The sequence below is a fragment of the Myotis davidii genome, unplaced genomic scaffold (genome assembly GCF_000327345.1).
Source record: "Myotis davidii unplaced genomic scaffold, ASM32734v1 scaffold244, whole genome shotgun sequence".
Lineage (NCBI taxonomy): Eukaryota > Metazoa > Chordata > Mammalia > Chiroptera > Vespertilionidae > Myotis > Myotis davidii.
Genome location: NW_006294993.1, coordinates 1455722 through 1469713, shown reverse-complemented (window position 1 = coordinate 1469713; position 13992 = coordinate 1455722). Strand labels below are relative to the sequence as shown.

Here is a 13992-nt window from a genome sequence, read left to right as displayed (position 1 = left end):
GGTGAGCTGGGAGGCCGGGGCGCCTGCCGGCCTCGGTCTTTGTCAGGGTCATCCATACGGTGGGCTCGCCGGCCGGGGGGCATTTGGACCCCTGGCTTCACTCGCATATTTGAGGTGAGAAGTCGGTCCCCGCTGCTGGAGACCCCGCCCCTCCCGGGGCGGCCACCGGTGGAGACCTCTCGCGGAAGGCTTGTGCCCGTGTCCACCCCCGACCCTGCTCTGTCTTATTTTTCGTTTGTCACCATAGCAGACCACACGGCTGGTGGGGAGCTCCTACCTGGCGCGCATGTTGGCTCACCTAGATATTTCATCAGATTTTAAAGGGTTCCCTCCTTCACAGTTAACGCGGCGACCGGGAGAGTAGGACTTGCACTTGGTAGTTTGTAAGCACAGATGGAGACCGGTTTTCCAAGGTTCCTTCCTGCTCTGAGTTAAATTCCACAGTTAAATTACACAGGTGATTGTGTAAGCTGGTGAGCCCAGAAGCTGGTGGTTAGGTAGTTGGGGTCGCTCCTGAGTGAGGGGCTCACCTCCCAGGAAACTGTGCTCAGGTTTTGGGGGTTTATCCTGAAGGCTCAGTCTAGGACAGTGATGGGGAACCTTTTGAGCTCGGCGTGTCAGCATTTTGAAAAACCCTAACTTAACTCTGGTGCCGTGTCACATAGAGAAATTTTTTGATATTTGCAACCATAGTAAAACAAAGATTTATATTGTGATATTTATTTTATATATTTAAATGCCATTTAACAAAGAAAAATCAACCAAAAAAATGAGTTATAGGTTCACCATCACTGGTCTAGGACAAGCTCTGGACCAGGAGCCCACAGCTCTTGCGTTAGCCCCTTGCTGGGCCTGCCCGTGCCCATCTGGAGATGGGTCTCATTGCCTGTGTCCCCGGAGATGACAGGCCACAGCGAGTGAGCAGAGGCCCTCCTGACTGTGCTGGGCTTGCCATCTCTCCTGGCCCCGTGTGACAGGTACCCCCACCTGCTGGGCTGATGAGAGAAGCAGATGTAATGATTGCCCCCGGCAGGCTCTGGCACATGGCAGGTGCTCCAAATTGTTCGGTCCCTCTCCCTTGCTGAGGACAGGAAACTTACTGGCTACACTTCCTCCTTGACCAGCTCTGGGTGCCGGAGCTGGTGTCATTTAAAACAGGACAGTGAGTGATGAGTAAACAGATGGATCTTCTCAGTAGAATTTACCTTTCCTGTTTGCCTTCTGTGCCCCGCTGTTAGCAGCTCTTACTTGAGGTGGTGATGACATGCAGCAGTTGTCCCAGGATGGCCAGAAGCACTGTATAGTTGCTTCGTCCACGTGGTCTTCGCAACAACCTGCGAGTCCAGTGCTGACATGAGCCTCCGTTCACTCACGTGGAAGCTGAGGAACAGAGAGGCTAAGTCACTCACTCTACATCCCGCAGCAGTGAGTTATGGAGCAGGGAGGCAGGCCCGCTTTCTGTTGTTGCTGTTAATCCTCTCCCGAGGCAGGGAGAGAAATATTGATGTGAGAGAGACACACTGATAGGTTGCCTCCCACGCGCCCTGAGGGATGTGCCCTTGACCAGAATCGGACCCGAGACCCTTCAGTCTGCGGACTGACACTAACCACGGAGCAACCGGCTAGGGCCGAAGTTCACACTCTCAAATTCCTCTCTGTACAGCCTTTTAAAACCAGAATTTTCATTTACAACGTTCCCTCGCCATTTCCCTTTAAAACATTCTAATTGTGCTGCATTACAGTGTGTCCGAACTTTGTTTCTTGCTACAGAGATAATCGATTTTCATTCTTTTGTGAGCACAAATGTTTATAAAACCATTTTATTTCTTCTAAAATAAAGTTATTCTCGGTGAAAAGAATATCATAACTTAGAATAAATAGACTGAGGAAAAAAATAACATAAAGTGATTATCGTGCTGTCCCAGATTTAGCCAAAGCCCCTTGCCTTAGTCAGTAGTGAAGTCATTACCGTTCGTGGTGGGAGAGGGGGAGTTGGAGGAGCAGGAGTGACGATGGAGGTCCACAGTGTAAAGGACAAGGTTGCTTCAGTCCGCAGGTGGCTGTTGAGAATGCACGAGGCACCTGTCCTCCTCTCATCTGCATTTAGGGCTCAGACTCCTATCTGTTTGACATTTCGATGCAATGCGCAGTGTTACTTTAGTGATTAAGAAGTGAGTGCCACTTGCTTCTCATCCTAGACTCCAGCACACGCTGGCAAATGAGTCCTAGATAGGATCTGTGCTAAAAAGCTGCTCAACTTTCCAATTGTATTACATCCAGCTAATTACATAAGTAACACTTTTTTTGTTTTTGGTGGGGCAAGTTTTGAAACATTTTATGCACTTTTATACTATCTTCCAACAGGGAATTAACTGTCTCTTGCATATGACTGCTTTGGTATTCCCATGAGAAGCCAAGGTCGCCTCTTGTCCTGGGGTTTGGCTGTGGTGTCCATAGGCTTACAGAGCTTATGTATTTGCAGGAAAGCTGTGACAATGGGCCTGACGTGACCAACGTGTTCCATTCAAGAGGTTAGGAATCTTCCTGGACATCAGAGGGCGAGCCCAGGCTGGGAGCTCTCGGACTCTGGCTCCCTCAATTCTAACTCTGCCTGCAAAATGGGTTATTGTGTGGAATACATGTGAAGAAAATGTAAGGAGTGTCTGGTGTTGTACTAGGTGCCCAGTTCCCCTTCAGTCACTGACCTGAGAGCATTGAAATTGACCCCACCCAACAGTGATGCATAGACACACAAAAATTCAATTTAGAAGTGAGGCCACATAAACCTTTGTTAGGCAGATTTGCATTCTATTGAATGTTACAGTGACACTTTATAAGAACGACTATAAAAAGACCCCTGGACCCATGAGCACCTGCTGTCACTCAGCTGAGGCCCTGGACAGTATGTGGACAGTGGGGGCGTGGCTGTCTCCTGGTCACTGCTGTACTTCCTGCCGGAGGCTGACGTTCACAGAGTTTATAAATTCCTCACCCGAGGATATTTTTCTTTTGATTGTTAGAGAGAGTGGAAGAGAGAGGGAAAGACAGAGAGACATTGATATGAGAGAAACACATCGACAGTTGCTTCCTGCACGAGCCCCAACCAGGGTCCAGGCTGGGGAGGAGCAACCGAGGTACTTGACTGGAATGGAACCCGGGACCCTTCGGTCCACAGGCCGATGCTCTGTTCATTGAGCCAAACCGGCTAGGGCGGTAGAGTTGAGCACTAACAAGGGCGAGGCTTGGTTCTGAAACTCGGTGCACTTCAAGGTTGGTCTTGAGCTTATCGAGACTGAACGGAAGTTAGTATTTGAACATGACTTAAATATTAAGAAATATTTAAATCCTAAGAGTTAATATTTTAGGGACTAGTTTGACACGTTAAATGGCAGTTTCTTTGGACAGTGGTTAATTTGTATCTCTGCTGTAATTTTTATGTTTTCAAAGTGTTTTTCATGGTAAATCTCTGGTGTTGGCCCTGCGAGGGTCAAGCCCACGGTGGATACATGGTGTGGAGGACCCACCCATGCCCGCAGCTCTCCTTAATGACCATGTGGTTAAATGGTCACCTAGCTGTGCCCGTGAACATCATGGCGCTTCTTTCCTTTTCTGTCCAAATTCAGAAAAGAACTTAGGGTCCCCTGGCAGAATCTCAGAGCATCTCGTGCTGTCACTGGGACCTTCTGGTCACACAGGTACTCTGACCTGTGCCCTGAGCTGATCAGTGCAGTCCGCTTTGGGAAAGGACTGTGAGCAGCAGGGATGCTTGTAGACTTCTGCCTGGTGTTTGCGTCTGTCGCTCCTTCTCTGCGTGTCAGTGGAATCTTGCGGGTTATTTTAAGACGTGGACTCTGGGATTGTGCTGGCTGAGCTAACCCTCGTCCCACAGCGGGTCTGAGAAGGAGGGCAGAGGGAAGGTGCGCTTCTGTTGACCTGGGCACCTCCCTCCCACAGTTCTGTTGAGTCATGCCGACATGGGAACCACTGAGTGGCTCTTGGTTGGCAGACCTGTCTGACTTGAGCTGGTACCTTGACCAGAGGGTGGAAGCACTAGCCTTAAAAGGTGCCAGGAAAAGCTTGTTCCAGGCTGGTGTCAGGTGCTTGGGGAGAATGGTCTGAGGATGGTTTGTGGGGAAGTTGTCCTGACTTCAGGTTCCAGAGAGGAAGGTGGCAGCCAGCGGGGAGGGCAGGCTGTGCCACACAGGGTGAGAGAGAAAAGTCAGCTGTCATCTGGCACCTGTACGCTGGGGTTGGCTGGAAAGTGACTTCCACTAGTGCCCAAATATCGGGGTGGCTGTGTGATCTGATGTCCCTGCAGAAGCTTTAAGTACTGCAGTGGTGGCAGATGTTAACAGGCACCTGTCTGACACTGAAGGAGAAGGGCCAGGGGCACGTTTACTGAGCTGGGGGTGAGTTAGGCTCCGAGTGCTGGGATTCCACAGAGAAATTAGCGTGGGAAATGTTACACCACCTGCGGAGCAGGTAGTGAGGAGGGGGTGTGGTTTCCAGTGCAGGTGCAGCCCCCAGTGTTGCCACGGTTCTGTTTTTAAGGCAGTTCTGCATGCATGGGGTTGACTGCCGATGCTCATCAGGGTAGAAGGTCCCTGGCTGACTTTGTAGGGTTTTCACCTGGCTGCTGGGAACCTCATAAGAAGTGGGGCTTTGGCCTGGCTGGTGTAGCTCAATGGTTGAGCATCGACCCATGAACCAGGAGGTTAACGGTTTGATTCCTAGTCAGGGCACATGCTCCAATTGTGGGCTCGATCCCCAGTGGGAGGCACGCAGGAGGCAGCCTATCACGATTCTCTCTCATTGATAAGGGAGAGAGAGAGAAAGGAAGGAAGGAAGGAAGGAAGGAAGGAAGGAAAGAAAGAAAGAAAGAAAGAAAGAAAGAAAGAAAGAAAGAAAGAAAGAAAGAAAGAAAGAAGGAAGCCTGGCTTCGGGAGGGAGGCCCCGGGGATGTGCAGCACATCCCACCACGTTGCTATGCCCTCAGGCATGCTTGGAACCCCTGGTGGGGTCTTAACCCTGTTCTGGATCAGCGACCCCTTTGAGAACCTAGTGGAAAGTCTGAGTCATCTTCCTGGGGAAAAATGAACACAAACAAAAGTTTGTCATGTTCTCTCTTTGGGAGGGAGGGTATAGTAATTCAGGTTTTTTCCTGATCTTGGTTTAAACCCCACCCCCATTAGGGCTCAGGAAGTATAGTTGGGAGTGAGCGGGCAGGTCTCATGTTGGGGTGACCAGTTTCTCAGCTCAGTGAAACTGGTTCAGAGGCTGAGCAGGTGGAACTCGTGTGAGAGCTGACAAGGAAGGCCCTGGGGTGGGAGAGGTAGCAGGCGAAAGGGCGAGGGTCTCAGACTGGATTCTGCCTGATGGAGCTGGCATCCGAAGCATCTGGACTGACTGCATAGATGCTCCAGGCAGAGAAGCAGGGCACTGGGGACACGAGGGTAGGAGGTGGGGTGGTGGGGGCTGGGCATGCTCCACACCCCTCCAGGGCTTCCCACTGTCCCTAGGGCTGCAATGCTGGGTCTTCCAGTTGTCCAGTCGCCACCTGCTGGTCCAGGGCTCTGGTTCTGCTCTCGGAAGTGGACAAGCAGAGGGCAGTGGCCCTACTGACCGGTCTGATTTCTCCACTGCTCTCAGGGTGCAGGGTGCCTGGGTGGGCGGGGCTGCTGCCCTGAGCTTCCTTCCTCTCCCTACTTTGGAACTGCTTTTCTCTGCTACAGAACAGAATGACAGGGTTCATCTACACAAACACTTTGCACGGAAGAGCCTCCATTCGTCTTGTGTGGGTTCTGAAGCACTTTGTTCTGGATTGTTCTAGATTCATGATCCTGTTCCTCGAAGTATCTGGTGTGTCTCTGGCGCTCACTGTTGAATATCAGTTTCTAGGGGAAACATGTGGATGGTGGGGCTCTAGTCCATCACCTGTCAGGTCCCAGCCAGAAGTGCTGGTCCGCGGGCTCCTCAGGGTCAGGCTGGTGTCCCCTCTGCCTGCCTGTCAAGGCCACCCTGTTGGCCATTGTGCATCTTCCTTGGTGAAATGAAATGTCTATTTAAGTCCTTTGCCCATTTTTGAATCAGGTTATTTGTTGTTGAGTTTTGATGCCTTTCATTTCTTTTTCTTGACTGATTACTCTGGCTAGAACTTCTAGTACTATGATCCATAGCATTGGTGAGTGGGCATCCTTGTCTTGTTCTGAACTTTGAGCAAAAGCTTTCAGTCTTCCACCTCTGAGCATGATGTTCCCTGTGGAGTTTTCAACTATGGCTTTTATTATGTTCTGGCAGTTTCCTTCTATTGTTAGTTTATTGAGTGTGTTTTTGTTTGTTTGTTTTTTATCATGAAGTGTTGAAGTTGGTCAGATGGTTTATCTGCATCTTTTGAGATGATCATGTGTTTTTTTTTTCATTCTGTGAATGTGATGTATTACATTGATCTTCGTATGATCCTTGTATTCCAGGAATAAATCCCATTTGGTGTATAATCCTTTGAATGTGTTGCTGAATGCATTTTAATGTGTTTACTTTGCTAGTATTTTGTTGAGGATTTTTTTGTGTCAATGTTCATAAGGGATGTAAGTCTGTAGTTTTCTTTTTTTGTAGTGTCTTTATGTGGCCTTGGTGTCAGGGTTGTGCTGGCCTCATAGAATGAGTTAGGAAGTTTTCCCATTTCCAGGTTTTTGGGAAAACTTTGAGGAGGTTTGATGTTATTTCCAATTGAAATGGTGGAATTCACCAGTGAAGCCATCAGATACAGGGCTTTTCTTTGTTGGGAGCTTTTTTTATTACTGATTGAACCTCCTTGCTTTTGTTGTTGTTAATCCTTATCCGAGGATATTTCCCTTGTGATTTCTTCTTTGATCCATGGGCTGTTTAAGAGCATGCTATTTAATTTCTACGGTTTTGTGGGCTTTCCAGTTTTACTTTTGTTGATTCATAACTCATCTTCTTGTGGTCAGAGAAGATGCTTTGTATAATATCTGCCTTTTTAAATCTACTGAGATGGATCTGTGGTCTCACATGTCATGGAGAATGTCCCGTATGCACCAGAGGAGAATGTATATATTGCATGTGTCTGCTGGATCATGTTGGGTTAGTTTGTTGTTGAAGGCCTCTCTTTATTTATCCTCTGTCTGGTTGCTTGCTAATGCATTTTGAAGTTATTATATATAATTTATATTATTTTGAACAATTTAAATTCAGAATTCATAGTTAACCTCCAAAGAGGACCCAGAGTTTTTGTATCATTGGTGAATTTTCCGTGCTCTGTGAAGATTACATCTCGGTTGCCTTGCCCATTTTTATAGAGAAGAGAAAGAACACGAAACTCTGCTCTTTAGTGAGCTGACTGTGGACATAAACCCTCCAGGTCCGCAAGCTCTTAGCCAGTCACCTGATTCTCAGGTGACTAGATCTGTTTTTCTAAGAAAAACATAAAGATGCATTTGTTAGACTTGAGAGAGAATCATGGATTGGCTGCCTCTTGCACACCGCATACTGGAGATTGAGTCCACAACCTGGGCATGTGTCCTGACTGGGAATCGAACCGGTGACCTCTGGTTCATAGGTTGACGCTCAACCACTGAGCCATGCCAGCTGGGCTGAGCCAAAATAATTTTGAGGAAATTTAAGTTGATTTCAGTTTATGCTGATAATAGCTAACTTATATAGCAGCTTCTCCAGAATTGAAAATTGGCTTCCTGTTGATGTGAAACAAATATTTTAACATGATTTTTCATTTATAACCACCTGCCTGTTCTGAGAAAGACTTCAGCACAATCCCTGAGCTCTGTCTGGCCTCGGATGTGGGAATGGAAACTATCCTGGTCATGTGACTGCCCCAAGCCAGTCATTTTACCATTTCTTATACAACTTAGGTGATGGTTTTATTTTTAATTTATTGTTAATCCTCACCCGAGGATATTTTTTCCATTGATTTTTAAAGAGAGTGGAAGGGAGGGAACGAAGAGGGGAAGAGAGAGAGGAAAAAAAAAACATTGATGTCAAGGAGACACATAGATTGGTTGCCTCCCGCACACGTCCTGACCAGGGCCAGCAGCTCAGGTATGTGCCCTTGACCAGGAATCAAATCCAGCGCTCGAACTACTGAGCCACTAACCTTGACTGTAGCTGAAGATTTTAAAATAAAAATAACTCTTCAAATAATGATTACTTATTGATCTATTTATTGTTGGATATTTGTATTATGTTTCCTCTCATATTTTCTGAAATCATGAATTTTGTTATTTTTTAAATATATATATTTTATTGATTTTTTTACAGAGAGGAAGGGAGAGAGATAGGGAGTCAGAAACATCGATGAGAGAGAAACATCGATCAGCTGCCTCCTGCACATCTCCCACTGGGGATGTGCCCACAACCCAGGTACATGCCCTTAACTGGAATCAAACCTGGGACCTTTTAGTCCGCAGCCTCCCCCTGGGGATCGAGCCCACAACCTGGACATGTTCACTGACCAGGAATCAAACTTGACCTGGTTCATAGGTTGATGCTCAACCACTGAGCCACTCCAGCCAGGCAAATTTTGTTATTTTAAAATATTTTTGTTTTTGTTTTGTTTTAAATATATATTTTTTATTAATTTCAGAGAAGAAGGGAGAGGGAGAGAGAGAGATAGAAACATCAGTGATGAGAGAGAATCATTGATCAGCTGTCTCCTGCACGCCCCCCACTAGGATCGAGCCTGCAACCTTTGACTGGCATTGAACCCGGGACCCTTTAGTCGTAGGCTGACATTTTATCCACTGAGCCAAACCAGCGAGGCCTGTTTTTTTATTGGTTTTAGAGAGAAGAAAGGAGAGAGAGAAACTGATGTGAGAGAGAATCATTGATCAGTTGTCTCCCATACGTGCCCCGACTGGGGATCGAACCCACAAACTAGTTATATGCCCTGACCGGTAATCGAACCCACAGGCTTTTGGTGTAGGGGATGATGCTCCACCAACTGAGGCCCCTGGCCAGGCTCATGCATTTGTCATTAAATCATTAATTTTATTTCTTTGCTAAGATGTAATTGAGATTGATTTTAAAAAATGACAAATGGGTATTTGAAAAATGTTTCTAAGCCATAAAACTTCTGAAAGTTAAGTATGCCAAAATGTGTCTCCCCTTAGGTCTGCACCACCTATTGGATTTTACCCACAAAGCTCCCCGTGGGAAGCACCTGACACCGTCAATGTAGACCAGGCAATGATTCAGTAGGAGACTGCAGATCGGGGCAGGGCTCCTGGCTGCCGAGGATGAACGGGGACGAGGAGTTCTTTGATGCCGTCACAGGTGAGTGCAGAGAACGGACCCGGGTCTCAGACCTACTCTTCAGATGTGAGGATGGTCAGGAAAGCATGTTCCCAGGCTTGACTCCCAGATCTGGGGAGAAAGCTCAACTTTAGACGACAGGAGATAATAAGAAAGGGCAATTCAGTTTTTAGTCTTTAAAAGAGTTGCTCTTGCATGTAAATGCTCAAAGTTCAGTTATTTTCCATTTTCCCACAGCCATTCTAAGTAGTGGCACATAGCCTGTAGTTGGAAAGCTGCTCGGGTGTGCCCGAGTGGAAACAGCATTGCAGGGAGTGTTTGTGTAAGGGCGGTGGGGCAGCAGGCTGGGTCACTGGGCTGGGCAGGACACAAACTTAGAGCAGCCCCTTCCCCCCATCACAGTGACCACTTGAGGTCCAAAGCTCTTAAAGTTCAAGACGGCCATTCACTTTCTATCCGCCACCCTCAGGGCCCACTTTTGGAATCTTGTTTTGGATATCCAGATGTTAGTGATGGTCTTTCCAAGTGCAGTCAGGGGGTCACCTGTGCTGTTACCGCCAAAATGACATGGCACCCAGCACAGCACAAGGTTCTTTGTGACGGCTGTCACTGTCCCCTGAGCTTTGTCAGCACCTTCTCGAGGCATGCGTCCATCACCACCACGCTTCTCTTTCCCAAAGGAGGAGTGGGGGCCAGTGCATGGACAGGCAGCCCAGGTTACTGATTTATTCTTGTGGGAACCCCAGGAGGAAGGGGTCACTGAGCACGCCGCCATCCCTCAGGCGCGCCCTGTGGAGGTTCCCCCAGAGGTGTGTCTGTGACTCACCTGCTCTTCACACTTCAACTCTTGAGAGCTTGTTTGGAGGTTCTAGCAGGGGAGCGCAGCTACTCGTATACCCTTGACCGAAGACCGGTCCTCTCCTCGGGGGGGAAGGTCGTCCTCTTCGACCGAGCGCGCAGCTTCGGGAGGGACGCACATGGATCGGTGAGGGAGGAGGGGGACACCCGCCTAGCCAGCCAGATCAGCCGAATCAACCCTGGCGATCAATGGGGTGACAGATGTCGCAGCCAGATCGCCCTCACATCCCACACACTTCAACTCTTGATGAGACTGAGCTCCATTGGTGACAGGCTCAGGGACTTGCCTTCAGGCCTCCAGAGAGGCTGGCCTCCATGGGTCCCTCTCTCCTGGGAACCAGTGTGACCGAGACCATTGGCCATCTGAGTTTCTGCCAGAGGATTTTCCCAGAGAGGTCTGGAACTCACATGGTGTGGCGTTTGGGTGGTGCCTCTTGTCTGTCTGCACAGCAGCAATGCTCTGCATGGACTCAGGAAAGGCGAAAAAGACAGGTGAAATGATTTGTCACCTCCATCCTTTGGTTCCCAAACAAACAATGGGAGGAATGACAATGGGAAGGGTTCCCTTGCAGTGAAGTAGCCACAGAGACACAGAGCAGCCTGCTTCACTGTCTGGAGTACTGGGCTCCCCTTGTAACTCACCTAAAAAGTCTCTGAACCCAGCAGTTATTAAAGGAACTAGAGGCCTGGCGCATGAAATTTGCGTACTCGGGGTGGCGGGGGAGGGTTCCTCAGCCCAGCCTGTGCCTTCTCGTAGTCCGGGAGCCCTCAGGGGATGTCTGACTGATGGCTTAGGCCCACTTCCCATTGGGCTAAGCCGTCAGTCGGACATCCTTAGGGGAGGCGGGAGAGGCTCCCACCACTGCCACCGCTGCGCTCACCAGCTGTGAGCCCAGCTCAGGGCTTCCGGCTGAGCAGCACTCCCCTTGTGGGAGCGCACTGACCACCAGGAGGCAGCTCCTGCATTGAGCATCTGCCCTTGGTGGTCAGTGAGCATCATAGTGTCCAGTTGTTCTGCCGTTCTGACCAGCACTCCCCTTGTGGGAGCGCACTGACCACCAGGAGGCAGTTCCTGCGTTGAGCTTCTGCCCCATGTTGGTCAGTGCATGTCATAGCAACCGGTCATTCTGCCGTTTGGTCAATTTGCATATTAGCCTTATATTATATAGGATGACTTCAACAGGCAACCACTTCCTCCAGGATCCAGAACTGTTAGAATGAAAAGGTCTTCAAGTCCGTGAAACCGTGTACTGACTGAGGGTTAAAACTTCCCGAACTGGCCTGTTAGAAGGGGTTGTCTCTGAAGGATCAGATCACAAGTGATTTCAGGTTCCCTCTTTTCTGCAGTAAATACATGTTTACAGAGCACTGGCTTAATTTGAGGCAAGACCTCAACATAATTGTCAGCGACGTGTGGCCTGTTTACTGGTCACATGTCGGCTGTAGTTGAAGCGAACGGTCCACATGACTCTCTCAGCACTGAGGGAGGTGTGTGGAGATAGGCCGCCTGGCATAGGACAGTGGGCAGACCCTGCAGACATTCTCTTAAGTCAGGACGTTTCAAGCTAAGTGTAGACTGGGGGCCAAGTAGATGTGCTTTTGGGATTGGCTGGGAACATTAGAGGCTCTTTCAGAAGACAGTGGTCATTTAAGAGCTTCATTTTTAATATATCCTTTCAAAATCATTGTGCAATGAATCTCACCCCTACATTGTATAAATTTGTCAGTGTGGGAGAATATGAAAGAAGATATTTTGCTTATTCTCAGTGAGGCTTAGCAGCAGATGTTGTAGGTTTGGGGTCTGACAACAATTGGCTCCTAGCTTTACACCTGGGCCTTGCCTTACTTTCTGCGAAATGGCGCTGTTGGGGGAACCCTGAGCTCCTTGTGAGCACAGGCCCCTGCTGAAGTAGTCTGGGTCGTCACTGTCACTGGCAGGAGCCACCTCGCCCTGGTGGCCCAGCCCCTCTGCCTTGCTTGGGCGCAGAGTGCCCGTGCTCTAGTGCCTGCACCCGCTCTCTCGTGGAGGGAGCAGGCCCTCCTTCCCCACCATTGCCTGCTCCTTGGAGAGGAAGCCCTTTGCGGGGAGGGTCCCGATCACGGCCTAGTGGGCGCTCTTCTTGAGGAGTGTGGGTGGCCTGGAGAACATATTCAACTGTAGTTTACGTGAGGCCGAAATAGCTCATTTTCCCAGTTTTCTTTGCTGGGGAGGAGTACTCTAGTTAAACCAGTCACTTGCTCTCAGCGACCATCAGTCCGATTGGTTCTGGTAGTTGTTCAGCACAGTGTCCGCCTTCCTTAGAAACCAGTCCAGTGGGTTAGATCCTAAGATGAGGTGTGGAGCAGGACCGTAGACCTTGCGCAGAAAGGACATGCTGCCTCCTTGAGGGCCAGGTTAGAGCGCTGCAGAGGTGCCAGCCCAGAAGGGTGTGAGCCATTGAATAAAGCCACAGGAGCCCTGTTCTAGGGCCCTGAGGCTGAACCTCAGGTTAGCGACAGTCCCCAGCAGGCCCAAAGGAACCTGGTGTATGTGAAATTCTGGTCAGAGTGGACGGGCTGTCTCCCTTGGAAGCTCCCCAAAATGCTCCTTCTTCTCTGCCCTTAGTTCTTGGGAAGCAGACTGAATCTGAATGTGCCTGTAGAAGCATCTAGACCTTCAGGTATTCTGTTCCACAGAATTCTGGGAGGCAGGTTTTTATCTTCCACATCCTGCAAAAATGACCACTCTGTTTGTCTTGCGCAGGCTTTGATTCTGATAACTCTTCTGGGGAATTTTCAGAGGCCAGTCAGAGAGCCCCCGGAGGGCTGCCTGTGGACACCAGCAAAAGCAACGGCATTGGGGAAGCTGGGGAGAGGCCCCCGCAGGAGAATGGGATTCAGAGACACAGGTATGGTGTTCCACGTGTGTGATTTAGAATCTTCCAGTGTGTCCGCGATGGCCCCCAACACGCCGAGTCCTGAGGGCCATGCGGGCCAGCTCCTCTGACAGACCCAGCATCCCATGCAGCCAAGATTTCCAGAGATCAGTGATGGTACTGTGCCACCCTGCCCCACAGTGCTGGGAAGCCTGAGTGTAGCGGGCGGCCTGGTACCACACCTGGGCCTGGCACACTGCAGGGGGACCCTCCTTCAGTGCAGGGAGACCACATTCCAGTCTCCCAGTGTTGCGTTCACAGGCCAGGAGATGCTGATGGCAGTGACCCAATGCCCATCGGCGGGTGCAGCTCGTGAGGTGGTAGCAGTGGGAGGTGGGCCTCTGTTCCCCCGAGCTGGCTTGCATCTGGGCTCCAGGGCGCATCCACCTTCGTCCTGACCTGTTGTGAGCTTTAGGCCCAAATGCTTACTCCACCCCTGCCCTGGAGGACTCATACCCTTACTTGTCAGCTCGCTTGCTCTGCAGATGTTGGCACACCTCCTGCATGCTAAGGTGACCTGGCCCACGCAGGCCCAGCCTCTGCTGTCAGCCCCTCCTCCGCACCCTGCGACTGGTCCGTAACCAGACATTGGCGAGTCATCCCTGAAGCTGCCCCCTTTTCTCCCCTTCCCATTACCCAACTCTGACACACGCCTGGGCCCTTTCAGTCCTTCTGTCTGCTGTCACATCCACCCCACTCCCTAGGTCTCCTGCACTCACCCTGTAACTGCACCCACACCCCCTCTTTCTTCATGCTGCAGCAGCCACTTTTTCAGACAGGTCTAACCAGGCCACGTCCACACCCACCTCCATCCCCCACTTAAAACTCTCAGGTGGGTCCTGGCCAGTATGCTCAGTGTCAGCTCAAGCACTGAAGGGTCACAGGTTCCATTTCCATCAAGGGCATGTACCTGGGATGCAGGTTTTATCTCCAG

General features: G+C 49.8%; 1 protein-coding gene across 1 annotated transcript in view; it reads left to right on the top strand.

Moving 5' to 3' along the window:
- OSBPL2 (oxysterol binding protein like 2) overlaps positions 1–13992 on the top strand; it is a 54299-nt gene that overhangs the window by 4311 nt on the left and 35996 nt on the right. Inside the window, exons 2-3 of the mRNA XM_006769548.2 lie at positions 9144–9306; positions 12887–13031. Of these exons, the coding sequence (XP_006769611.1) occupies positions 9270–9306; positions 12887–13031 (182 nt within the window). The 5' untranslated portion in view covers positions 9144–9269. The remainder of the gene's footprint in view (positions 1–9143; positions 9307–12886; positions 13032–13992) is intronic.